At 40.5% G+C, this 27,907-nt stretch overlaps 1 protein-coding gene across 1 annotated transcript in view; it reads right to left on the bottom strand.

Moving 5' to 3' along the window:
* RpS27 (ribosomal protein S27) overlaps window positions 1-19,171 on the bottom strand; it is a 37,444-nt gene extending 18,273 nt beyond the window's left edge. Inside the window, exons 1-2 of the mRNA XM_071671630.1 lie at window positions 19,110-19,171; window positions 1,174-1,282 (exon numbers count right to left, since the gene is read on the bottom strand). Of these exons, the coding sequence (XP_071527731.1) occupies window positions 1,174-1,282; window positions 19,110-19,115 (115 nt within the window). The 5' untranslated portion in view covers window positions 19,116-19,171. The remainder of the gene's footprint in view (window positions 1-1,173; window positions 1,283-19,109) is intronic.
* Window positions 19,172-27,907: the final 8,736 nt, after the last annotated feature.

Here is a 27,907-nt window from a genome sequence, read left to right as displayed (position 1 = left end):
GTACCACCCAAATTCCTCTCTTATCTCTTTCACAAGCAACTTTACTTCATCCCATCACTCACTAACCTTTTTAATTTGCCCACCACTCACCTTATGCATGCCACATGCATTTTTGCACATGTCATCACTGCTTCCCTAATTACCTCCTATTCCTTAACCACTCCCCACTTCATTTGCTCTAACCTTTTACCATTCTACACTCAATCTCTCCTGGTATTTCTTTACAAGACTCCTTTCCAAGTATACTCACTCTCAACAACCTCTTCTCCCTGACAATGTCTCCATTTCAAAAAAAATTCTACAAATCTTCACATTTGTCTCCACAAGATAATGATCAGACATCCCACAAGCTGCCCCTCTCAGCACATTTACAATCTGAAGTTTCTCTCCTACTTACATATGTATATTTTTGTATATCTCTTTTTATACTAGGTATTCCCATCAGTTTTTTTTAGCATATAACACCACAAGCTCTTCACCATTTTCATTCATAACACTGAATACCCAATGCACACCAATAATACCCTCAACTGCCACTCTAATTACCTTTGCATTTAAATAACCCATTGCTCTTGTGCACCAAAACTGCTGATGCTCACTCAACTGCAACCAAAACACTTGTCTCTCACGATATTTCTTCTCATGGCCTGGTGTATAAGCAGCAATAATCACTCATCTCTTACCCTTCACTTTTAGTTTTGCCCACATCAATCTAGAATTTACTTCATTACACTCTACCACACACTGCCACAACTCATGCTTCAAGAGCACTGCTACTCCTTCCTTAGCTCTTGTCCTCTCATCAACCCCTGACTTTACTTGCAAGACATCCTTCCCCTTTGCCCTTCAGCTTTGTTTCACCCAAGAGCCAGAACATCCAGGTTTCTTTTCTCAAGCATATCACCCATCTTTTTCTTCTCATCTTGGTTAAATCAACACACATTCTGACAAACTATCTGAGCTTTTGAGCGAATAAGCAAAAAAAAAAGATATGCACACGTGTGAAGTACTTATATAGTAATAAGCTGTGGTGCAACTCACTACAGACACTGCTAATGAAATAGCATATCAAAAACAGTTTGCAGTGTAATATTTCTTCCTGTGGTACAAACAAAAGTGTAATCACAGAGACACACACACATGCAGTATCTACACAACATCTCTGAAACTAACCTGGGCATTTAACATCCATAAAGTAAGAGTTAGGGTGCTGTACTAGGCGCTTGAGCTTACATTTCCGCTTCTCCTCAGCGGGTGAAGGGTGCAGAAGATCCCTTGCTAGCTGTAATTAATAACAAGGATTAGAAAATCATTAATCCAATATAAAACTTTTCTTTCTGAATGTAAAAACACCATTACTACTTCTTAAATGCATTTCCATATTCATAACCTTACTTGATCTTCCTTATTGTTCTAGCTATCACTCATGCTTTCCCTCACATTCCACATGAGCAAAGTCCTCTAACCTTAACATTCCTCCATTTGCTTTATACAAAAAAAAAAAGTACAACACACTTACACAACGCTCTATCTTACTTTGTCAAGCCGGTTTGGAAAATTGGTGTTCAATTCCTGAAAGGTGCTATTCTACCTACATCTCAAATGCCTATTCCCTCCTGGAATTCCCTCAAGGGAGTGGACACGGCATAAGTCTTGGCAACTAGTGAACTCCATTGTCACTTCTTAGCCTTTAATGTCTCATCCTAAACAGCCCACTGACAAGAGGACAACTCTAATGCAGTGTTGCAGATGCTTTCCTATCTCTGTTCCAACTGATTACTACTACCTAATGATCCTGCAAGGTGATATGACACGATGAAATTTGATATTAATTAAAGAAATATTTCATAAACATCCTATATAAGTAACTGATGAAACAGTGGTTACAAGTTTTTCAGGCAAGTAATAAAACCACACATTCCTAACCTTTTTCAAAATCATTTAGTTAAGGTCAAAGCTCAAAGGAAGCATTTCATACCCTTGACACTTTGGAAATTAAGTTTTTCACAAAAAGTGCCTTACCCTATTTCTAAGTTCCAAAGTCTGCTAATTAAAAATTCCATGGTATGCCTCAACACCATTATGAAAATTCTTAAGTAGAGCACTAAGAACAATAACACTATTTTAAAATGGTTCCTCCAGAGGACTGCTGCATATTTAATCAGTTTAAAAAAAAATTTTGTCAGAAACCTTAACTTTCCACAGAAATATAAAAAAAATCTGTGCATACTAAGACTTCTTTATAATTTTGCATATACTCTCAACATTTGAGCAAATGAGAACACAAATGTCTACAGATATGCACACCTCTGCAACATCACAAAGAACATACAGAAAACAAGAAATCAGAGCAAAGTAAACAAGTATAAAAAACACAATAATGCTATGAAAACTTAGTAAAAACTCTCAAAACAAAATATTTTTTGCAGTGTTACCTCCTTTTCTGTTGAATTTCTGCCCATCAAGGTAAGGCGAAGGATGGCAATATTTGAAAGCAATAAATTTATTCAACCTTGAACATCAATAAAGGCAAGTGTTTAAATTACAGATCGATAGGTTTGTTGAGTATTCCTGGGAAATTATATGGGAGGGTATTGATTGAGAGGGTGAAGGCATGTACACTTTGGGGAAGAGCAATGTGGTTTCAGAAGTGTTAGAGGATGTGTGGTTTAGGTGTTTGCTTTGAAGAATGTATGTGAAAAATACTTAGAAAAGCAAATGGATATTGTATGCAGCACTCATGGATCTGGAGAAGGTATATGATAGAATTGATAGAGATGCTCTGTGGAAGGTATTAAAAATATATGGTGTGGGAGGCAAGTTGCTGGAAGCAGTGAAAAGTTTTATTGAGGATGTAAGGCATATGTATGTGTAGGAAGAGAGGAAAGTGATTGGTTCTCAGTGAATGTTGGTTTGTGGAAGGGGTGTGTGATGTCTCCATGGTTGTTTAATTTGTTTATGGATGGGGTTGTTAGGGAGGTAAATGCAAGAGTTTTGGAAAGAGTAGGTATGCAGTCTGTTGTGGATGAAAGAGCTTGGGAAGTGAGTCAGTTGTTGTTTGCTGATAATACAGTGGTGGTGGGTGATTCATGTGAGAAACTGCAGAACCTGGTGACTGAGTTTGGTAAAGTGTGTGAAAGAAGAAAGTTAAGAGTAAATGTCAATAAGAGCAAGGCTATTTGGTACAGTAGGGTTGAGGGTCAAGTCAATTGGGAGGTAAGTTTGAATGGAGAAAAACTGGAGGAAGTAATGAGGGTCAAGTCAATTGGGAGGTAAGTTTGAATGGAGAAAAACTGGAGGAAGTAAAGTGTTTTTGATATCTGGGAGTGGATCTGGCAGCGGATGGAACCATGGAAGCGGAAGTGAATCATAGGGTGGGGGAGGGGGCGAAAGTTTTGGAAGTGTTGAACAATGTGTGGAAGTTGAGAACATTATCTCGGAAAGCAAAAATGGGTATGTTTGAAAGAATAGTGGTATATATATATATAAAAAGATGTTCTGGAAGGAGGTAAATAGGGTGCGTAAGACAAGGGAGCAAATGGGAACTTCAGTGAAGGGCGTAAATGGGGAGGTGATAACAAGTAGTGGTGATGTGAGAAGGAGATGGAATGAGTATTTTGAAGGTTTGTTGAATGTGTCTGATGACAGAGTGGCAGATATAGGGTGTTTTGGTCGAGGTGGTGTGCAAAGTGAGAGGGTTAGGGAAAATGATTTGGTAAACAGAGAAGAGGTAGTAAAAGCTTTGCGGAAGATGAAAGCAGGCAAGGCAGCAGGTTTGGATGGTATTGCAGTGGAATTTATTAAAAAAGGGGGTGACTGTATTGTTGACTGGTTGGTAAGGTTATTTAATGTATGTATGACTCATGGTGAGGTGCCTGAGGATTGGCGGAATGCGTGCATAGTGCCATTGTACAAAGGCAAAGGGGATAAGAGTGAGTGCTCAAATTACAGAGGTATAAGTTTGTTGAGTATTCCTGGTAAATTATATGGGAGGGTATTGATTGAGAGGGTGAAGGCATGTACAGAGCATCAGATTGGGGAAGAGCAGTGCGGTTTCAGAAGTGGTAGAGGATGTGTGGATCAGGTGTTTGCTTTGAAGAATGTATGTGAGAAATACTTAGAAAAGCAAATGGATTTGTATGTAGCATTTATGGATCTGGAGAAGGCATATGATAGAGTTGATAGAGATGCTCTGTGGAAGGTATTAAGAATATATGGTGTGGGAGGCAAGTTGTTAGAAGCAGTGAAAAGTTTTTATCGAGGATGTAAGGCATGTGTACGTGTAGGAAGAGAGGAAAGTGATTGGTTCTCAGTGAATGTAGGTTTGCGGCAGGGGTGTGTGATGTCTCCATGGTTGTTTAATTTGTTTATGGATGGGGTTGTTAGGGAGGTAAATGCAAGAGTCCTGGAAAGAGGGGCAAGTATGAAGTCTGTTGGGGATGAGAGAGCTTGGGAAGTGAGTCAGTTGTTGTTCGCTGATGATACAGCGCTGGTGGCGGATTCATGTGAGAAACTGCAGAAGCTGGTGACTGAGTTTGGTAAAGTGTGTGGAAGAAGAAATTTAAGAGTAAATGTGAATAAGAGCAAGGTTATTAGGTACAGTAGGGTTGAGGATCAAGTCAATTGGGAGGTGAGTTTGAATGGAGAAAAACTGGAGGAAGTGAAGTGTTTTAGATATCTGGGAGTGGATCTGTCAGCGGATGGAACCATGGAAGCGGAAGTGGATCATAGGGTGGGGGAGGGGGCGAAAATTTTGGGAGCCTTGAAAAATGTGTGGAAGTCGAGAACATTATCTCGGAAAGCAAAAATGGGTATGTTTGAAGGAATAGTGGTTCCAACAATGTTGTATGGTTGCGAGGCGTGGGCTATGGATAGAGTTGTGCGCAGGAGGATGGATGTGCTGGAAATGAGATGTTTGAGGACAATGTGTGGTGTGAGGTGGTTTGATCGAGTAAGTAACGTAAGGGTAAGAGAGATGTGTGGAAATAAAAAGAGCGTGGTTGAAAGAGCAGAAGAGGGTGTTTTGAAATGGTTTGGGCACATGGAGAGAATGAGTGAGGAAAGATTGACCAAGAGGATATATGTGTCGGAGGTGGAGGGAACGAGGAGAAGAGGGAGACCAAATTGGAGGTGGAAAGATGGAGTGAAAAAGATTTTGTGTGATCGGGGCCTGAACATGCAGGAGGGTGAAAGGAGGGCAAGGAATAGAGTGAATTGGAGCGATGTGGTATACCGGGGTTGACGTGCTGTCAGTGGAGTGAATCAAGGCATGTGAAGCGTCTGGGGTAAACCATGGAAAGCTGTGTAGGTATGTATATTTGCGTGTGTGGACGTGTGTATGTACATGTGTATGGGGGGGGGGGGGGGGTTGGGCCATTTCTTTTGTCTGTTTCCTTGCGCTACCTCGCAAACGCGGGAGACAGCGGCAAAGTATAAAAAAAAAAAAAATATATATATATATATATATATATATATTTTTTTTTTTTTTTTTTTTTTTTTTTATAATTTGTCGCTGTCTCCCGCGTTTGCGAGGTAGCGCAAGGAAACAGACGAAAGAAATGCCCCCCCCCCCCCCCCCCCCATACACATGTACATACACTCGTCCACACACGCAAATATACATACCTACACAGCTTTCCATGGTTTACCCCAGACGCTTCACATGCCTTGCTTCAATCCACTGACATCACGTCAACCCCTGTATACCACATGACTCCAATTCACTCTATTTCTTGCCCTCCTTTCACCCTCCTGCATGTTCAGGCCCCGATCACACAAAATCTTTTTCACTCCATCTTTCCACCTCCAATTTGGTCTCCCTCTTCTCCTCGTTCCCTCCACCTCCGACACATATATCCTCTTGGTCAATCTCTCCTCACTCATTCTCTCCATGTGCCCAAACCATTTCAAAACACCCTCTTCTGCTCTCTCAACCACGCTCTTTTTATTTCCACACATCTCTCTCACCCTTACGTTACTTACTCGATCAAACCACCTCACACCACACATTGTCCTCAAACATCTCATTTCCAGCACATCCATCCTCCTGCGCACATCTCTATCCATAGCCCACGCCTCGCAACCATACAACATTGTTGGAACCACTATTCCCTCAAACATACCCATTTTTGCTTTCCGAGATAATGTTCTCGACTTCCACACATTTTTCAAGGCTCCCAAAATTTTCGCCCCCTCCCCCACCCTATGATCCACTTCCGCTTCCATGGTTCCATCCGCTGACAGATCCACTCCCAGATATCTAAAACACTTCACTTCCTCCAGTTTTTCTCCATTCAAACTCACCTCCCAATTGACTTGACCCTCACCCCTACTGTACCTAATAACCTTGCTCTTATTCACATTTACTCTCAACTTTCTTCTTCCACACACTTTACCAAACTCAGTCACCAGCTTCTGCAGTTTCTCACATGAATCAGCCACCAGCGCTGTATCATCAGCGAACAACAACTGACTCACTTCCCAAGCTCTCTCATCCCCAACAGACTTCATACTTGCCCCTCTTTTCAGGACTCTTGCATTCACCTCCCTTACAACCCCATCCATAAACAAATTAAACAACCATGGAGACATCACACATCCCTGCCGCAAACCTACATTCACTGAGAACCAATCACTTTCCTCTCTTCCTACACGTACACATGCCTTACATCCTCGATAAAAACTTTTCACTGCTTCTAACAACTTTCCTCCCACACCATATATTCTTAATACCTTCCACAGAGCATCTCTATCAACTCTATCATATGCCTTCTCCAGATCCATAAATGCTACATACAAATCCATTTGCTTTTCTAAGTATTTCTCACATACATTCTTCAAAGCAAACACCTGATCCACACATCCTCTACCACTTCTGAAACCGCACTGCTCTTCCCCAATCTGATGCTCTGTACATGCCTTCACCCTCTCAATCAATACCCTCCCATATAATTTACCAGGAATACTCAACAAACTTATACCTCTGTAATTTGAGCACTCACTCTTATCCCCTTTGCCTTTGTACAATGGCACTATGCACGCATTCCGCCAATCCTCAGGCACCTCACCATGAGTCATACATACATTAAATAACCTTACCAACCAGTCAACAATACAGTCACCCCCTTTTTTAATAAATTCCACTGCAATACCATCCAAACCTGCTGCCTTGCCGGCTTTCATCTTCCGCAAAGCTTTTACTACCTCTTCTCTGTTTACCAAATCATTTTCCCTAACCCTCTCACTTTGCACACCACCTCGACCAAAACACCCTATATCTGCCACTCTGTCATCAGACACATTCAACAAACCTTCAAAATACTCATTCCATCTCCTTCTCACATCACCGCTACTTGTTATCACCTCCCCATTTACGCCCTTCACTGAAGTTCCCATTTGCTCCCTTGTCTTACGCACCCTATTTACCTCCTTCCAGAACATCTTTTTATTCTCCCTAAAATTTACTGATATATATATATATATATATATATATATATATATATATATATATATATATATATATATATCCATGGGGATAGGGGAGAAAGAATACTTCCCACGCATTCCTCATGTGTCGTACAAGCTGACGGGAGTGGGGGGCTGGAAACACTCCTCTCCTTGTATTTTAACTTTCTAAAAGGGGAAACAGAAGAAGGAGTCACGCAGGGAGTGCTCATCCTCCTTGAAGGCTCAGACTGGGGTGTCTAAATGTGTGTGGATGTAATCAAGATGAGAAAAAAGGAGAGAAAGGTAGTATGTTTGAGGAAAGGAACCTGGATGTTTTGGCTCTGAGTGAAACGAAGCTCAAGGGTAAAGGGGAAGAGAGGTTTGGGAATGTCTCGGGAGTAAAGTCAGGGGTTAGTGAGAGGACAAGAGCAAGGGAAGGAGCAGCACTACTCCTGAAACAGGAGTGGTGGGAGTATATGATAGAGTGTAGAAAAGTAAACTCTAGATTGATATGGGTAAAACTGAAAGTGGATGGAGAGAGATGGGTGATTATTGGTGCCTATGCACCTGGGCATGAGAAGAAAGATCATGAGGCAGATTTTTGGGAGCAGCTGAACGAGTGTGTTAGTAGTTTTGATGCACGAGACAGGGTTATGGTGATGGGTGATTTGAATGCAAAGGTGAGTAATGTGGCAATTGAGGGAATAATTGGTTTACATGGGGTGTTCAGTGTTGTAAATGGAAATGGTGAAGAGCTTGTAGATTTATGTGCTGAAAAAGGACTGGTGATTGGGAATACCTGATTTAAAAAGAGAGATATACATAAGTTACGTATGTAAGTAGGAGAGATGGCCAGAGAGCATTATTAGACTACGTGTTAATTGATAGGCACGTGAGAGAGACTTTTGGATGTTAATGTGCTGAGAGGTGCAACTGGAGGGATGTCTGATCAATATCTTGTGGAGATGAAGGTGAAGAATTGTATAGGTTTTCAGAAAAGAAGAGAGAATGTTGGGGTTAAGAGAGTGGTGAGAGTAAGTGAGCTTGGGAAGGAGACTTGTGTGAGGAAGTACCAGGAGACTGAGTACAGAATAGAAAAAGTTGAGAACAAAGGACGTAAGGGGAGTGGGGGAGGAATGGGATGTATGTAGGGAAGCAGTGATGGTTTGTGCAAAAGATGCTTGTGGCATGAGAAGCGTAGGAGGTGGGCAGATTAGAAAGGGTAGTGAGTGGTGAGATGAAGAAGTAAGATTATTAGTGAAAGAGAAGAGAGAGGCATTTGGACGATTTTTGCAGGGAAGGAATGCAAATGAGTGGGAGATGTATAAAAGAAAGAGGCAGGAGGTCAAGAGAAAGGTGCAAGAGGTGAAAAAGAAGGCAAATGAGAGTTGGGGTGAGAATCATTAAATTTTAGGGAGAATAAAAAGATGTTTTGGAAGGAGGTAAATAAAGTGCGTAAGACAAGGGAACAAATGGGAACTTCAGTGAAGGGGGCTAATGGGGAGGTGATAACAAGTAGCGGTGATGTGAGGAGATGGAGTGAGAATTTTGAAGGTCTGTTGCATGTGTTTGAAGATAGAGTGGCAGATATAGGGTGTTTTGGTCAAGGTGGTGTGCAAAGTGAGAGGGTTAGGGAGAATGATTTGGTAAACAGAGAAGAGGTAGTAAAAGCCTTGCAGAAGATGAAAGCCGACAAGGCAGCAGGTTTGGAGGGTATTGCAGTGGAATTTATTAAAAAAGGGGATGACTGTATTGTTGTAAGGTTATTTAATGTATGACTCATGGTGAGGTGCCTGGGGATTGGTGGAATGCTTGCATAGTGCCATTGTACAAAGGCAAAAGGGATAAAAGTGAGTGCTCAAATTACAGAGGTATAAGTTTGTTGAGTATTCCTGGTAAATTATATGGGAGGGTATTGATTGAGAAGGTGAAGGCATGTGCAGAGCATCAGATTGGGGAAGAGCAGTGTGGTTTCAGATGTGGTAGAGGATGTGTGGATTAGGTGTTTGCTTTGAAGAATGTTTATCAGAAATACTTAGAAAAGCAAATGGATTTGTATGTAGCATTCATGGACCTGGAGAAGGAATATGATAGAGTTGATAGAGATGCTCTGTGGAAGGTATTAAGAATATATGGTGTGGGGGAAATTTGTTAGAAGCAGTGAAGTTTTTATCGAGGATGTAAGGCATGTGTACGTATAGGAAGAGAGGAAAGTGATTGGTTCTCAGTGAATGTTGGTTTGCGGCAGGGGTGCGTGATGTCTCCATGGTTGTTTAATTTGTTTATGGATGGAGTTGTTAGGGAGGTGAATGCAAGAGTTTTGGAAAGAGAGGTAAGTATGCAGTCTGTTGGGGATGAGAGAGCTTGAGAAGTGTCAGTTGTTGTTCGCTGATGATACAGCGCTGGTGGCTGATTCGTGTGAGAAACTGCAGAAGCTTGTGACTGAGTTTGGTAAAGTGTGTGAAAGAAGAAAGCTGAGAGTAAATGTCAATAAGAGCAAGGTTATTAGGTGCAGAAGGGTTGAGGGGAAAGTCAACTGGGAGGTAAGTTTGAATGGAGAAAAACTGGAAGTTAAGTGTTTTAGATATCTGGAAGTGGATTTGGCAGCGGATGGAACCATGGAAGCGGAAGTGAATCATAGGGTGGGGGAGGAGTCGAAAGTTCTGGGAGCATTGAAGAATGTGTGGAAATCGAGAAAATTATCTCGGAAAGCAAAAATGGGTATGTTTGAAGGAATAGTGGTTCCAACAATGTTGTATGGTTGCAAGGCAGGTGGATGTGCTGGAAATGAGATGTTTGAGGACAATATGTGATCCGAGGTGGTTTGATCAAGTAAGTAATAATAGGGTAAGAGAGATAAGTGGTAATAAAAAGAGTGTGGTTGAGAGAGTAGAAGAGGGTGTTTTGAAATGGTTTGGTCACATGGAGAGAATGAGTGAGGAAAGATTGACAAAGAGGATAGATGTGTCAGAGGTGGAGGGAACGAGAAGTGGGAGACCAAATTGGAGGTGGAAAGATGGAGTGAAAAAGATTTTGAGTGATCGGGGCCTGAACATGCAGGAGGGTGAAAGGCGTGCAAGGAATAGAGTGAATTGGAACAATGTGGTATACTGGGGTCGAAGTGCTGTCAATGGATTGAACCAGGGCGTGTGAAGCGTCTGGGGTAAACCATGGAAAGTACTGTGGGGCCTGGATGTGGAAAGGGAGCTGTGGTTTCAGTGCATTATACATGACAGTTAGAGACTGAGTGTGAACGAATGTGGCCTTTGTTGTCTTTTCCTAGCGCAACCTCGCGCACATGTGGGGGTTGTTATTTCATGTGTGGCGGGGTGGCGATGGGAATGAATAAAGGCAGACAGTATGAATTATGTACATGTGTATATATGTATATGTCTGTGTGTGTACATATATGTATATATATATGTGTATGTGGGTGGGTTGGGCCATTCTTTCATCTGTTTCCTTGCGCTACCTCACTATCGCAGAAGACAGCGACAAAGTATAATAAAAAAATAATAAATAAATATATATATATATATACAAGATGAGAGAAAATGTGAACATCGGTGAAGGGGGATAATGGGGAGGTAATAACAAGTAGTGGTGATGTGAGAAGGAGATGGAGTGAGTATTTTGAAGGTTTGTTGAATGTTTTAGATGATAAAGAGTGGCAGATATAGGGTGTCTTGGTCGAGGTGGTATGTGATGTGTTTGGGAGAATGATTTGGTAAACAGAGAAGAGGTAGTGAAAGCTTTGCTGAAGATGAAAGCCGGCAAGGTGGCAGGTTTGGATGGTATTGCAGTGGACTTTATTTAAAAAAAAAAAGGGGGGGTGACTGCGTTGTTGACTGGTTGGTAAGGATATTCATTCTATGTATGGCTCGTGGTGAGGTGCCTGAGGATTGGCGGAATGCATGCATAGTGCCACTGTACAAAGGTAAATGCTCAAATCACGGAGGTATAAGTGTGTTGAGTATTCAAGGGAAATTATATGGGAGGGTATTGATTGAGAGGGTGAAGGCATGTACAGAGCATCAGATTGGGTAAGAGCTGTGTGGTTTCAGAAGTGTTAGAGGATGTGTGGATCTCGTCTTTGCTTTAAAGAACATATGTAAGAAGAGCTTAGAAAAACAAATAGATTTGTATATAGCATTTATGGATCTGGAGAAGGTATATGATAGAGTTAATAGAGATGCTCTGTGGAAGGTATTAAGAATATATAGTGTGGGAGGCAAGTTGCTAGGAGCAGTGAAAAGTTTTTATCGAGAATGTAAGGTATGTGTATGAGTAGGAAGAGGAAAGTGATTGGTTCTCAGTGAATGTCGATTTGTGGCAGGGATGGATGACGTCTCCAGGGCTGTTCAATTTGTTTATGGTTGGGGCTGTTTGGGAGGTGAATGCAAGAGTTTTGGAGAGAGGGGCAAGTATGCAGTCTGTTGTGGATGAGAGGGCATGGGAAGTGAGTCAGTTGTCGTTTGCTGATGATAGTGCTGGTGGCTGATTCATGTAAGAAACTGCAGAAGCTGGTGACCGAGTTTGGTAAAATGTGTGAAAGAAGAAAGCTGAGAGTAAATGTGAATAAGAGCAAGGTTATTCGGTACAGTAGGGTTGAGGGACAAGTCAATTGGAAGGTAAGTTCGAATGGAGAAAAACTGGAGGAAGTGAAGTAATTTAGATATCTGGGAGTGGATTTGGCAGCGGATGGAACCATGGAAGTGGAAGGGTTCATATGGTGGGGGAGGGGGCAAAAGTTCTGGGAGCGCTGAAAAATGTGTGGAAGTCAAGAACGTTATCCTGGAAAGCAAAAATGGGTATGTTTGAAGGAATAGTGGTTCCAACAATGTTATATGGTTGCGAGGCATGGGCTATAGATAGAGTTGTGCGGAGGAGGGTGGATGTTTTTAAATGAGATGTTTGAGGACAATATGTGGTGCGAAGCGGTTTGATCGAGCAAGTAACTTAAGGGTAAGAGAGATGTGTGGTAATAAAAAGAAAGTGATTGAGAGAGCAGAAGAGGGTGTTTTGAAATGGGTGATCACATGGAGAGAATGAGTGAGGAAAGATTGACAAAGAGGATAGATGTGTCAGAGGTGGAGGGAATGAGGAGAAAAGGGAGACCAACTAGTAAGTGGAAGGATGGAGTGAAAGATATTATGAAATTGGGGCCTGAACATGCAGAAGGGTGAAAGGCGTGCAAGGAATAGAGTGAATTGGAACGATGTGGTATACTTGGGTGGATGTGCTGTCAATGGATTGAACCAGGCCATATGAAGCATCTGGGTTAACCATGGAAAGTTTTGTGGGGCCTAAATGTGGAAAGGGAGCTGTGGTTTTGGTGCATTATACATGACAGCTAGAGACTGAGTGTGAACGAATGTGGCCTTTACTGTCTTTTCCTAGCACTACCTCGCATGCATGCAGGGGAGGGGATTGTCATTTCCTGTGTGGCGGGGTGGCAATAGGAATTAATAAAGTCAGTAAGTATGAATTATATACATGTGTATATATGTATATGTCTGTGTATGTATATGTATGTATACACTGAAATGTATAGGTATGTATGTGTGCCTGCGTGTTAGTGTATGTATATACATGTGTATGTGGGTGGGTTGGGCCATTCTTTCGTCAGTTTCCTTGTGCTACCTCACTAACGCGGGAGGCAGACAAAGTAAAATAAATATAAAAATAAACATTTGTATTCTAACTTTATAAAAGGGGAAACGGAAGAAGTCATGCAAGGAGTGCTCATCCTCCTTGAAGGCTCAGATTGGGGTGTGTGTGTGGATGTAACCAAAATGAGAAAAAAAAAGGAGAAATAGGTAGTATGTTTGAGGAAAGGAACTTGGATGGGAACTTGGATGTTTTGGCTCTAAGTGAAACGAAGCTTAAGGGTAAAGGGGAAAAGTGGTTTGGGAATGTCTTGGGAATAAAGTCAGGGGTTGGTGAGAGGACAAGAGCAAAGGAAGGAGCAGCACTACTCCTGAAGCAGTTGTGGGAGAGTGTGATAGAATGTAAGAAAGCAAGCTCTAGATTGATATGGGTAAAACTGAAAATGGATGGAGAGATGGGTGATTATTGGTGCCTAGGCACCTGGGCACGAAAAGATAGATTATATGAGACAAGTGTTTTGGGAGCAGCTAAGCGAGTGTGTTAACAGCTTTGATGCACGAAACCAGGATATAGTGATGGAAGATTTGAATGCAAAGGTGAGTAGTGACAGTTGGTATAATTGGTGTTACATGGGGCGTTCAGTGTTGTAAATGGAAATGGTGAAGAGCTTGTGGAATTGTGTGCTGAAAAAGGACTGGTGATTGGGAATAACTTTTCAAAAAGCGAGATATACATCAGTATACCTATGTAAATAGGAGAGATGGCCAGAGAGTGTTATTGGATTACATGCTAATTGATAGGCGCATGAAAGATAGACTTTTGGATGTTAATGTGCTGAGAGGGGCAACTGGAGGGATGTCTGATCATCATCTTGAAGGTGAAGATTTGTAAGGGTTTTCAGAAAAGAAGAGAGAATGTTGGGTTGAAGAGAGTGGTGAGAGTAAGTGAGCTTGGAAAGGAGACTTGTGTGAGGAAGTATCAGGAGAGATTGAAGGCAGATTGGAAAGAGGTGAGAGCAAATGACATAAGGGGAGTGGGGGAGGAATAGGATGTATTTAGGGAAGCAGTAATGGCTTATGCAAAAGATGCTTGTGGCATGAGAAAGGTAGGGAGGTGGGCAGATTAGAAAGGGTAGTGAATGGTGGGATGAAGTATGATTGTTAGTGTAAGATAGGAGGGAGACATCTGGATGATTTTTGCATGGAAGTAGTGCAAATGACTGGGAGATGTATAAAAGAAGCAGGAGCTAAAAAGAAAGGTGCAAGAGGTGAAAATGAGGGTAAATAAGAGTTAGGGGTGAAAGACTATCATTAAACTTTAAGAAGAATAAAAAGATGTTTTGGAAGGAGGTAAATAAAGTTCATGAGACAAGAGAACAAATGGGAACATCGGAAGGGGGCTAATGAGGAGGTAATGACAATTAGTGGTGAAGTGAGGAGATGGAGTGAGTATTTTGAAGTTTGTTGAATGTGTTTGATGAGAGTGGTAGATATAGGGTGTTTTGGTCGAGGTGGTGTGCAAAGTGAGAGGGTTAAGGAGAATGGTTTGGTAAACAGAGAAGTAGTAGTGAAAGCTTTGCGGAAGATGAAAGCAGGCATGGTGGCAGGTTTGGATGGTATTGCAGTGGACTTTATTAAAAAAGGGGAGTGACAGTGTTGTTGACTCATTGGTTAGGATATTAAATGTATGTATGGTTCACGGTGAAGTGCCTGAGGAGTGGCGGAATGCATACATAGTGCCGTTGTACAAAGGCAAAGGGGATAAAGGTGAGTGCTCAAATTACAGAGGTATAAGTTTGTTGAGTATTCCTGGGAAATTATATGGGAGGGTATTGATTGTGAGGGTAAAGGCATGTACAGAGCATCAGACTGGGGAGGATTGGAGTGGTTTCTGAAGTGGTTGAGGATGTGTGGATCACGTGTTTGCTTTGAAGAATGTATGTGAGAAATACTCAGAAAAACAGATGGATTTGTATGGAGCATCTATGGATCTGCAGAAGGCACATGATAGAGTTGACAGAGATGCTCTTTGGAAGGTATTGAGTGTATAATGTGGGAGGTACGTTGCTAGAAGCATCGAAAAGATTTTATTAAGGATGTGGGGCATGTGTGCGAGAAGGAAGAGAGGAAAGTGATTAGTTACCAGCGAATGTCAGTTTGCAGCAGGGGTGCGTGATGTCTCCATAATTGTTTAATTTGTTTATGGATGGGGTTGTTAGGGAGGTGAATGCAAGTGTGCATGTATGCAGTCTGTTGTGGATGAGAGGGCTTGGGAAGTGAGTCAGTTATTCCAAATGATACAGCGCTGGTGGCTGATTCAAGTGAGACTGCAAAAGTTGGTGACTAAGTTTGGTAAAGTGTGTGAAGGAAGAAAGCTGAGAGTAAATGCCAATAAGAGCAAGGTTATTAGGTCCAGTAAGGTTGAGGGACAAGTATATTGGGAGGTAAGTTTGAATGGAGAAAAACTGGAGGAAGTGAAGTGTTTTAGATATCTGGGTGTGGATTTGGCATCAGATGGAACCATGGAAGCAGAAGTGAGTCACAGGGTGGGGGAGGGGGCAAAGGTTCTGGGAGCATCAAAGAATGTGTGGAAGGCGAGAATATTATCTCGGAACAAAAATGGGTATGATTGAAGGAATGGTGGAGCCACCGTTATATGGCTGTGAGGCATGGGTTAGAGATAGGGTTGTGCAGAGGAGGGTGGATGTGTTGGAAATGAAAAGCTTGAGGACAACATAAGGTGGTTTGATTGAGTACGCAATGAAAGGGTAAGAGAGATGTGTGGTAATAAAAAGAATGTGGTTGAAAGAGCAGAAGTGGGTGTATTGAAATGGTTTGGTCACATGGAATGAATGAATGAGGAAAGATTGTCAAAGAGGATATGTGTATCAGAGGTGGATGGAACAAGAAGTGGGAGACCAAATTGGAAGTGGAAGGATGGAGTGAAAAAGATTTTGAGTGATCAGGCCCGAAACATACAAGAAGGTGTGAGGTGTGCAAGGAATACAGTGAATTGGAACAATGTGGTATATACGGATCTACGTGCTGTCAATGGACTAAACCAGGGCATGTGAAGTGTCTGGGGTTAACCATGGAAAGGTCTGAGAGGCTTGGCTGTGGATTGAGATCTGTGGTTTCGATGAATTACACACGACAGGTAGGGATTGAGTGCGAACGAATGTGGCCATTTTTGTCTGTTTTCATGAAGGATCAGCATTCTCAGATCTTTCTAAAACTCAATGTGAAATTTTGCATTTACAAGGGCCACATGCATAGTGAGAGGGTGTGTGGTCTTAGAATTATCTTCAACACCAAAAGGTGTTAAAAGATTTTTCTGTTGTTGGATAAACTTTCGTTGATAACCTTAATGACCCTGGGAGCTGATAGACCTGAAGACCAAACAACCAACTAACCTTGCATTTAACATTATAAAACCTGTAAGACCTGTATCTTCAGATATTTCTGACTCCATGTGAAACATATCTTTTTTGGAGGGATGTAGTCAGAATTCAGTCTGTCATCTATATGCCCTGATTCAGTCTCTTGAAAGCATGTTATCCCTGGATACCACATTGTCATTCCTGTCAAATTCATCAAGTTGATCTACAATCCTTATAAAATACAACCAGTCAATAAAAGACTTGAATAGATTGTACAAGGAATACGGTGGTGTGCTTCATGTAAAACATCATTTAACATTATCAAAGTGAACTAAATTAGCTTGCTTTATCATCTATAATCCATACACAGATCAAATCTCACAAAACCCACAATTGTCCATTTTGTGGTATGTCAAGTTACATATTTGTGTACTTAATACAAAAAAATTACATCAAGGTTTTCCAATCAAGTGACGCTTTAGTATTTTGCTTTTAACTTTCAACATGTCATCTTAAAAAATCATAAACATATATAACATTTTGCATTCCAAATCTTATACTGAAACAATCACAACTAACACACATCACTATGCCAGTTTGAGTAATATTACTGCTGAAGCTTCCTCATAAATGACAATTCAGGCCTGGCACCAATTTGGTTGACCTCATTACATTTTCAATCTATTTGTACACTTACACACACGACGACCACACCAAACCTAATTTGCATTTTGGAAATGTGAAATCTTAAATTTAACATTCTACAACCTGTAGGATCTGTATGTTCAAATCTTTCTAGGAATCGGTGTGACGTCTTATATCTATCATTATAAAACCTGTATGATCTGTATGTTTAGATAATTATGACTCAATCTGTGGGATCTGTATGTTCAGATCATTCTAGGAATTGGTGTGAAATCTTACATCTAAAATTCTAAAACCTGTATGATCTGTATGTTTAGATAATTCTGACTCAATGTGAAATATTACTTCTTTAATATGGTCAGAATTTAGTCTCGTCCATAATCATTCCCATATCCTTTCCAAATCACAGTATCCTTCATCATCAGCATTAAGGGCCATGATAAACACCTATGGTACTGCGACTGTTGAAATTTGTTACTACAGAATGCCAAACTGACTAATGAACCTAGAGTTAATATTACTTTTATCATTTTCCACAGGTATCCTTATGATTTTCAGGGATCGTTCTGATGCAAAACCAAACAGTATTAGCCATAATACGAATCTAAAGCAAGTAAAATTTTCAAAATGGGGAAAGGTTAGATTTTCATTCACTGTAATGATCGCTAACGAACTATCCAAAATGGTGTCAATGTTCATTCTGCTTGAATGCCAAATAAAATTCCTACTCCCCCCCCCAAAAAAAAATACTTTATTGATAATAACAATTCATGCAAAGGAATAAGTATATCATACAAAGATGTATTTCCCAAACTTTTGCATTACCCTTGAACTGTAAACTCCACTTTCTACCTTGTATTACAATGTTTACTAAGACCCTTTTCAGTCTTTTCAAATAGTTTTATGCTGTTTCTGTCAATACTGACCATCAGGTATTCAAAATTTACCATCAGTTTCGTAGCTCTCGATAAAATCATTAATACTTTTCAGTCCTTTTGTTTGTAAATTCAATGGTTTCCTAGCTCTGAACACGAAATGATGTAAATCATTTTACATTCCCTTTGATTGAGCATTCAATGTCTTTTGAGACCATGCAATCACTATTTCAGAAAACCTTTGCATCACTTAAGATCTAACAAAAATACATACTTTAATCTTTCCATCCCGTTTCACCGAAATATTGCAACTGTTCAACATATGTATACATACATACACGAAAGTGCAGGATGTGACCACATACTACAGTCTTCCTCAACCATCCCAACATAAAACTTACATATTTACATCTCTATGTTCTTCAACCTTAATCTCCCTATTGAGAAACGACCTAAAATGTAACTTGATTCAGTACCATAATTTCTCTAATGGTAGGAAAGAGCTAATACAATTAAATTATTCCTCCTAACCATCTGCAGTTATGCAAAGTAACGGGGCTTTCAGACAAAAATATATAAGTGCCTTTGACAATGTTCATAATACCAATATATCTAACGAATATGCTTCAACTGAAATACTTCATATCTCCATGTGCTGGCATTCACTAACAAACAGCTCATCAACGAGTTATTAAATGTGCATTTTCGCCACATTAACACAAATTATCTCCTCAAGAACAGGTGTACCAATGATGAACATCAAAACCTGCCACCTTGCTTACACTACTGCGTTCTTCCTTATCACCAACCTGTAGCACATTCACCTCGATCGTCAACCGTAATCTATGTACATTATTTAAGACTAACAAAACCAAAGTTTTAATTTCTCGCTAGGTAATCGTCTTCTGTTAACAAAGCAGACGGAAATTAAATTGATACCATGTGAATATATGAACATGGCCGCTGACACGTTAGGCTCAACATGCTCACTGTTGACATTTCTTGGCTCTCATTTTCCTCGTAATCATACTAAAGTTAACAGCTATACACATCACTATAAATCAACAATAAGGACTCGACACATTATTAGAGCCAAATACTCCTTTCCTTGCTCAACAACGTAATTGTTCAAGCACAGAAGTTTGAAAACTCACAGGCATGTTTAGTATATTCCTCTGTCGGCACGAAAAGAACGTTGTGGTGTGTGTGGCGGCGCTAGATGAGGCGCGAGCTGCGCACCACTTCCCTTTATTCACCAAATTGCCTCATCTTGTATAATTCCTCGTGAAAGTAGTTTTATATAATAAAAAAGTAAGTTCTGCTAGAAATTCACATCAATTACTATGTTTTATTTTGGATCTAGACATGTAATAATTACAGGACCTTCAACTTTTTCAACAAATGACATCCATCAACCTAAACAAACAAAAGTTTCTATTCATTCATCTCTCTGATAGTCTGTCAAAGTTGCTGAGAAATGATTCATTGATACATTATGCCGAATCTTATTCCACTTTTTCGAAGCCGGTGGGAAAATACTAACTATAAATTTATGTTTGATAGCAAAACTTGGCATTTAGAGCAAGCCAAACGTGAATGATCATGTTGATGTGCCTGTGAATTACACCATTACATACAAAACAAACAGCAAATATGACTCACATTTTCTACATCTTATGCAACAGTTGAATAATACAGCTAGATATATAAAGAAAAACAAATTATTCCACTATTTCATTAGAATTTACAGTGACGCAGTTATGAGTGAGTTAGCTCATAGCATATAACTATTCTAAGATTACAAAACTTGATCCTGGCATCAGTTGCTTCATATATTTAGACCAAAAAGGTTTGAATGTAAGGTCAACTAACGTCTTAATCATAAAGACTGGAATAAGCTTCCTCTATACCACACAAGAGTGGGAGGAGGGGGCCTACAAGGTCAAAGCTTACGTAAATTTTCTCTATAACGTCACATATCCACAGGACCCACAAAGCGTTTTCTTTTTTTTTTGTTACATGTACCAGCATGTCAGCTGGACGCGGACCTGACAACAAGTACAAGGTGCGTCATGTGGTACAGCCATGGGAGATACGTATGTTCGTGGGTGCGTATGATGTTATAATTACTCTGAATATCCATAAATGGTGTTTACTTTTCTTCGATTAGTGGTTATAATTTGACATTGGCGGCCATTAAACACAAGCGGGGGGGGGGGGGGGGGAAGAAAGCCTAGAGGTCAGAGTACACAAATCAACCTATAAACCGAGGTTCATATTACGTCGTCGGTGATTTAGGTAATCCATAGGTTCTATAACCTCTGTATTGTACGTTATTTACGCATATCTTTACTTCAAACAGATATCTCATTGAACTAGTGCATATCATGCATTAAATATGACAATTTGAAAATACATCTGATACGCTAGGCTGTAGGCCCATCAACTAACGGGGTCGTCAAGGTCATTTTAACTACTGGAAAAATGTTAAACATCTTCATGTGGTAAACATAAACATTATATACACGCTCGCTGTGTATATGGCCCATTCATGTATTTGGCCCCAACTGAGAACTGACATTTCAGTTGTCCTGGCTTATTCACTTCAGCAGCCTTCTGTATCAGTTATGGTTACTGAGCTGAATACAATAACATCGAAAACTAAAGACCTAAATCACATATGTCAATGAATTCAGTGCCTGAGAACAAATCACATATATGAATGAATTCAGTGCCTGAGAACAAATCACATGTGTATGAATTCAGTGCCTGAGAACAAATCACATATATGAATGAATTCAGTGCCTGAGAACAAATCACATATATGAATGAATTCAGTGCCTGAGAACAAATCACATATATGAATGAATTCAGTGCCTGAGAACAAATCACATATATGAATGAATTAAGTGCCTGAGGACAAATTACATATATGAATGAATTAAGTGCCTGAGGACAAATTACATATATGAATGAATTAAGTGCCTGAGGACAAATCACATATATGAATGAATTAAGTGCCTGAGGACAAATCACATATGTGAATGAATTCAGTGCCTGAGAACAAATCACATGTGTATGAATTCAGTGCCTGAGAACAAATCACATATATGAATGAATTAAGTGCCTGAGGACAAATTACATATATGAATGAATTAAGTGCCTGAGGACAAATCACATATATGAATGAATTAAGTGCCTGAGGACAAATCACATATGTGAATGAATTCAGTGCCTGAGAACACATCACATATGCGAATGAATTCAGTGCCAGTGAACAAATCACATATGTGAATGAATTCAGTGCCTGAGAACAAATCACATATGTGAATGAATTCAGTGCCTGAGAACAAAAAATAATGTTTGAACGCTGACCTAAACGTGCTCGGGCAGCAGACATGCCTTGGGCAGGTCATGGCTCTATCGGGGGGTTACTGGGCTTCTTTATTCTGAAACAGTTGCTTAGCCAAGTTGCTTGGGACCTTCCTGAGCTTCGGAAGAAAAATGATCACAGACTTGATAGTTGGAAAGACGTGCGAACTTCATAATACAGTAGAGCTGCATTCGGAGAGAAGTGCAGAATCTGTATCTGCATTGCATGATGAGCCAGAGGCCAGCGGTATGTCCAACCCTTTTGAAAAGCTGGCCAGAAAATTTTGTACAATTCTGATGGTTGGTGACAGTCAGGTTATAAGTACATGAATAACGTTATTTCGAACAGAAGTAGGAGATTTAAGACTCGAGTTTGTACTCTTTGATGTCAGGTTACGACGTCACACACAGTACGGATGACAACGTCTAGAAATTGGGGGGAGGGAACACTGTTTCAGTGTAGGCGGCAATGACATAAGTCTGACTCGGAGTGGGAGTTGATAGGAAGGTGTAAGTTAGCTGCAGATAGGATTAAGAGCAAGGGTGGAATTCCTGTACTATATTCTACTCTGCCTTTTACGGGCAGAATGCTATTCATGCTTAGATATGGGGTCCACTTTATCTAGGGAAAGTGTACACGCTTCGACAAGGTCAGTAGCTCAGGATATGACGAGGATTATTCAGTCAGTAAGCATCTAAGTCAGGGGTTCCCTGCCCTTTTGTTCATTTGTACCTCTTGGGCATTCTGACAGGTTCCCATGTACTCCTATAAATCAATGATCCAAAATTTATATAAGACAATACTGACTATTTTTATTATGAAATCTGTAAGAGGCTATATAAGGATTTCATACTATTTTGTAACGAGGGTGTTCAGTATTGCTTGTTCTACATTACTACACTGGGCAGCAATGTAAATCATGGTTATACTCTCAGACCCGTATATATGTACCTCTGAGGGTCATGTACCCAAGGTTGGGAACTCCTGATCTAGATAATAGTAACATGGGACCAGGTAAGGAATATGGGATTAAAGCTAACAAAGAACGTGCAGGATAGGTTATGGATTAGGTGAGGGACGAATAAAATTGGTAACATCAAGAGATGGGCGGCTCCACATGGTATCTAACCCATCTGTCCAACAGATGAGTGTTTGGAAGTGAATGATGTCATCGATATTAAGTGGTGTGCGAGTTTAGCAAAACCTGCTACAGAGCTCCCGCAGAAGGAGGCGAAACCCAGTAACGACCTGAGTTCCTTCATAGTTGTTGGGACTTCCCATCCCTCACTGCCTCTGTCTTAGCAGGATCTGATCCCATCCCCGACCTTTGAACTACGTTCCATAAGGATGCAACCTTTCTTGTAAAATAAATGGTGCTTCATGGTTTGAAAAAAAAAAAGTTCCTAACCTTGCTGAACGTATCCAAGTTATCCAAGGAAACTACTATCAGGTCATCCAGATAACGAGGAAACGATAAGATCCCCCACTGATGATACATTCCAGATTACGATAGAATGTCCTTGGTGCGTTACACAGCCATTTAATCTGAAATGACACAAATGCGGTACAAAACGTAGTCCTGTGTACATCCCTGGGGTGAACATTCACCTGGTGGTTGCCCGCTGCGGGACCTAACGTCAATTGCTCTAGTACGGCCCGCAGGTGAAGAGACCTAAGCACTGAGGGTAGAGGGTTGGATTTGTTATCCCACCCAGCCCCCACTAGATCCAGGCTCCCTCTGTTAGGAGGGCAGCCTAATCTATTCTCTGCCTTAAACTTGTAATGTCGTAGCTTCAACAACTTTGAGAGTAGATGGCATAAACAGCGTAGACTCAATTCTGGATACACTCACTGTCTGCACTTGGGCCAATAAAAAGTTCGTAAAAGTCAACCGATGTAATAACATAAACAGAAAAAACTGGATTTTGATAAGAATTATAATATAATTCTGACATGCATGCGTCACACGTAAGCAATCACAAGTTCAGAAAAAAAATCTTTGCTTCACACTAGCATAAGACATCATAGTGATTACTTTTCCTCACGCAAAAGTTTATTCATTAACCTTTGTCCTGTGAGGCAGAACTTGGAGGGACGACGGCAAGTGGATACCTCAGACAGTGACAGCTCCTTGAAGACGAAGACGTCGTTGCCAGCACCGTGCTCTGGTTCACGAAGCAACAGTTCCTCCAGTTCTGCACCAGGGAGCAACAGGTCCTCATGCTCAGCCTCAATAACCAACCAGTCTTTGAATTCTGTCTCACGAAGCAACTGTGCGCACACTGCGGGCCTCGCGAAGCAACAAGTCTTCGTGCTGTGCCGCACGAAGCAACCAATCTTTGAATTCTGCCTCACGATATAACTGTTCATTGAGTTTTGCATCATGAAACTGCAGGTCTTTATGCTCCGCCTCAATATGGAGTTTTGCCTTATGAAACAAGCGTTTACCGAGTTCTGCATCACAAAGCAACAGCTTTTTGTACTCTGCCTCTGCCAACTGTAGCTCATACTTCGACGGAAAAATGAGAGGCGAGGACTGCGGACTGCTCAATTTTATTAGCATGCAAGGGTCAAGACAGCCAACTGACGAGCAAACCTGAAGTGATTATAATGGGAATTACCTATATTCCGGGACACAAACAATTCATTTTGTAATCCGTTCCGTTCGGAGAACTCGCTCTACTCTGTTCTCAAGGAATGGAATTGTCGTTAATGATGACCATAGGGATTGGAGGCAGGGGTCTTAGGGGATGGAGAACACAGTAAGTTGTCTACAAGAGACAAGGGTAACTTAATTTTTTCGAAAATTATCTCACGGACCTAACATCTTTTTGCTACCTTCAAGAAGGTAGTTCACTTTTTGAAACAATCTCGAAGTTGTCCTGCATATCTTGTTCCCCACGAAGCTCCTCTTAAGTATTGGCGATTCTCCATTTTCTTCAAGTCATAAATAAATCCTCTTCATTTTCTTCACGAAGGGAATTTATCAGTACCCCTTCCTTCTGCATGTCTTGTTCTCTTTGCAGAGAACTAGAGCAGAGAGCAGATGCTCTATAACTTTGGAACATCTAAACCAGGACAGGACGTACATAAGAGACACTCAGATGTGACGTTATGGAAGCCTAGTTTTGCGGTCAGTAACTTATTAAGGTATCTTTTAAAGTCACTTGCATTCCAATTATCCAACACATTTATACTATAAAAGTAATTACACATCTTTTGTTAAAAATTATCTTGCTTAACTTTGTTATATTATCTGTCCTATCCTAGCATACCTCAAACTACTATTCAATGTCTACGTCATCGATGGTTTGAAAATTGAAAGATGTGATGAGGCGATGGTTTGAAAATTGAAAGGATGTGAAAAGGTAATCTCAACCTCTCTTCTAAGATGTGTAGATTTAAAGCCTCAAGACAACCTATGTAACTCAGCTCTCTTACTTCTGGTATCATCTTTGTGTAATTAGATAATTGTATAACATGCGGAGCTCTCATAATTGGTACTATTTTTGTGTAATTACTTACATGTACTGCACGGGAAGGAGTTTTGCATTCTTGTTCCCATCTCTTGATACGATTATTTCTGGTGTTCGGGGAAAAAGATGCTTCGTTTTTTAACCCGTGTACGTATATATGAACCATGTCTATACACACACACACACACACACACATACGGTGGAGCAGTTAACGTTACTGATCGTCACGCATGCATGGGCTTCCTGGGATAAAATATGCATAGGTTCAAATCCTGTTCGCGGCAGCCTATCAAGTCCACCCAGTTGTTCATCCTCTCCTTTGGAATGGTAGCTAGAATGGCTGCGTGACAGGGTACTGTGTGTGTGTTTGTAAAACTCTTTCCCCATAACACAAATAGTAACCACACACACACACACTAGCTTAAGCCAGGTACCCATTTATCGACCAGCCAGAAGAAGGATGAACACCTAGGTTGGGTGCATGCCGACACAACGCCAAGATTCAACCCTATGCAGGTCCGAGCCTGGGTTGTCCCTTGTCCGTGCTGACTCAAGGACAGTAACGCTAACCAGTGCACACGGGTTAGCGTTTGTGTATGTCCTGATATTTTTCAGAAATCTTCCGATGGTTAAGTAATGAATCCAAATGGCATTCATGGACACGTGCCTGATAGGGACCAAACGAAAACACGGAGACGTGTCATGAGTCAACAAATAAAGAAGACAGGAACTGTTCATTTCTTGTGACGATGCGGAAATATCAACCCAAAATACCATGGGGTCAAGAGCATCCTGATGTAATCGCAGTACAAGCAAGCAGTGGCACCATCGACTTTCACTATCGAAATAAAATTGGCTGCATGTTTATTGTAAATAATTTCGGTAATGCTCTTGGCACAAAAATGGTGATGAGATTTTAGGAACAGTTAAGTTCTCAATTCAAAATGCCTCCATTACTGAAAATGCAAAAAATTGCCAAATGACATGTCACATGTTCAGTCTCACACATGACTTGGCAAGAATATTCATCAGACTGAATAGAGCCTATCCAACCAAATGTGACAGGTAGAAATTCTGAAAGCAGTTAACTAATAAGTAACTGAAATTCTTTAAGTAAAGAGATTCAAGAAACTCAAACCTTGGAAGAAATAGAGGGTCAAAAATGCTCAAGTCCTAGTGATACATCTATACAAGCCACCACAATCAGAACTGGATTTAAAAGTCCCAATCCATCCAAATTTTGATGGGCTACACAAATTTTAAATGTCCTTAGGTGTTCTAAATGCTTCTATTTTGGTCATGGACAAATATTATTTACACTACATCCTAGAAGTGCCAATTGTAATGGCTGCCACAGCACTAAACTACCAATGCCTCGTCAGTAAATGTCAATATAAACTGTAGTCCGACACTTGTGCAAAACAAAAAAAAATGGAGAAAACTTAAAAACCAGAAACTGCCATGTTAGTACCTTTTGAAAAAATTAACTCCAGATGGAGGACAAACATACCCCTTTATCAAAAACACTCTTAGAAACAGACCAATCCCCAAGAAAAATTAAAATATTTTCTGCAAACATTCCAAATTGCACAATCTACCCAAAAAAAAAAACCATATCAAAAGGTGATAAATTTCAAAAACACACACCCAATAACCATAATCCAACACAACCCATGTTTCCAAACTAAGACACTCATCATGATCATACACATCACAGCCCATGTATATCCAATGATCATCCAGTATCAGCTTAGCCACTGTGTTGCACCAAGGCACCTCCCCTCTCCCCAAGGCTTCCCTTTAAAAGCCCCTGTCTGATACAAAATAAATACATTGTGTTTTCATTTGATCTTTTATTCATTTGTCCTAAAAAGGTTAAACAAGGTGAGAATTGTTTGAGTTACATATGGTCTCAAACTGTCTATCTATATCTCTGACCTCTGGGAACTCCCACCAAGAGGTGGCCATGGAAAAAGTCTCCACTTAATGCCTCCTTCGCATATACCATTCCAAGCATTCTTCCACCCTATTTGCTCATGTCACAGGTGGTCTTCCTCTTGAACTAACCCCTTTAATTGTACTATCATACACTCTCCTTGTAAACTCCCAGTCTTGCATTCTTTCCACATGACCAAACCACCTCAAAGTATTATGTTTCATCCACTTTACAACTCTACAATTCATTCCCTGCTATACCACATATCTCATACACCCCATTATTTCTTTCTTCATTCAATTTAGTCACACCACATGTTCTTCTCAAATAGCTCATTTCCACAGCCTGGTTTCTTGACCTCTGTAACTCACTCCAAGTCCATGTTTTGGCAGCAGAGGTCAAGGTTGGGAGGACTATGCTCTTCTTCAATCCTCTCTTCACTTCCAAACTTACACCTGTGCCCTTCATTATTCTATCAAGAGATCCAACGACTCTTCTACACTGTACTGCGCTCTCCCATATCTTTCCTTCCATATCACCAAACTTACCCAAGATAGCTCCTAAATATTCAAATTCTCACCTGTTCCAATCTTTCTCCCCTCATATCCAAAGCACAGTGTAGTACACCTACACTTACACACATCATAAAATACAATTTTTGCAACTATACACTCTCAGCAAACAACACTGTATCATTCACAATCAGGCTTGCCATTAGCCACTATATCTCACACCCACACTCCATCTCTGCACCCCTTTTCCCTAGTTTTACCTTCATCTCACTTTTCATGCCCCCCATATATATATATATATATATATATATATATATATATATATATATATATATATATATATATATATATATATATATAAAATTTTTTTTTTTTTTGCTGTCTCCCGCGTTTGCGAGGTAGCGCAAGGAAACAGACGAAAGAAATGGCCCAACCCACCCCCATACACATGTATATACATACGTCCACACACGCAAATATACATACCTACACAGCTTTCCATGGTTTACCCTAGACGCTTCACATGCCCTGATTCAATCCACTGACAGCACGTCAACCCCGGTATACCACATCGCTCCAATTCGCTCTATTCCTTGCCCTCCTTTCACCCTCCTGCATGTTCAGGCCCCGATCACACAAAATCTTTTTCACTCCA

The sequence above is a fragment of the Panulirus ornatus genome, chromosome 16, assembly GCF_036320965.1.
Source record: "Panulirus ornatus isolate Po-2019 chromosome 16, ASM3632096v1, whole genome shotgun sequence".
Taxonomy (NCBI): Eukaryota; Metazoa; Arthropoda; class Malacostraca; order Decapoda; family Palinuridae; genus Panulirus; species Panulirus ornatus.
This window is presented reverse-complemented; position numbering and strand designations above follow the sequence as displayed.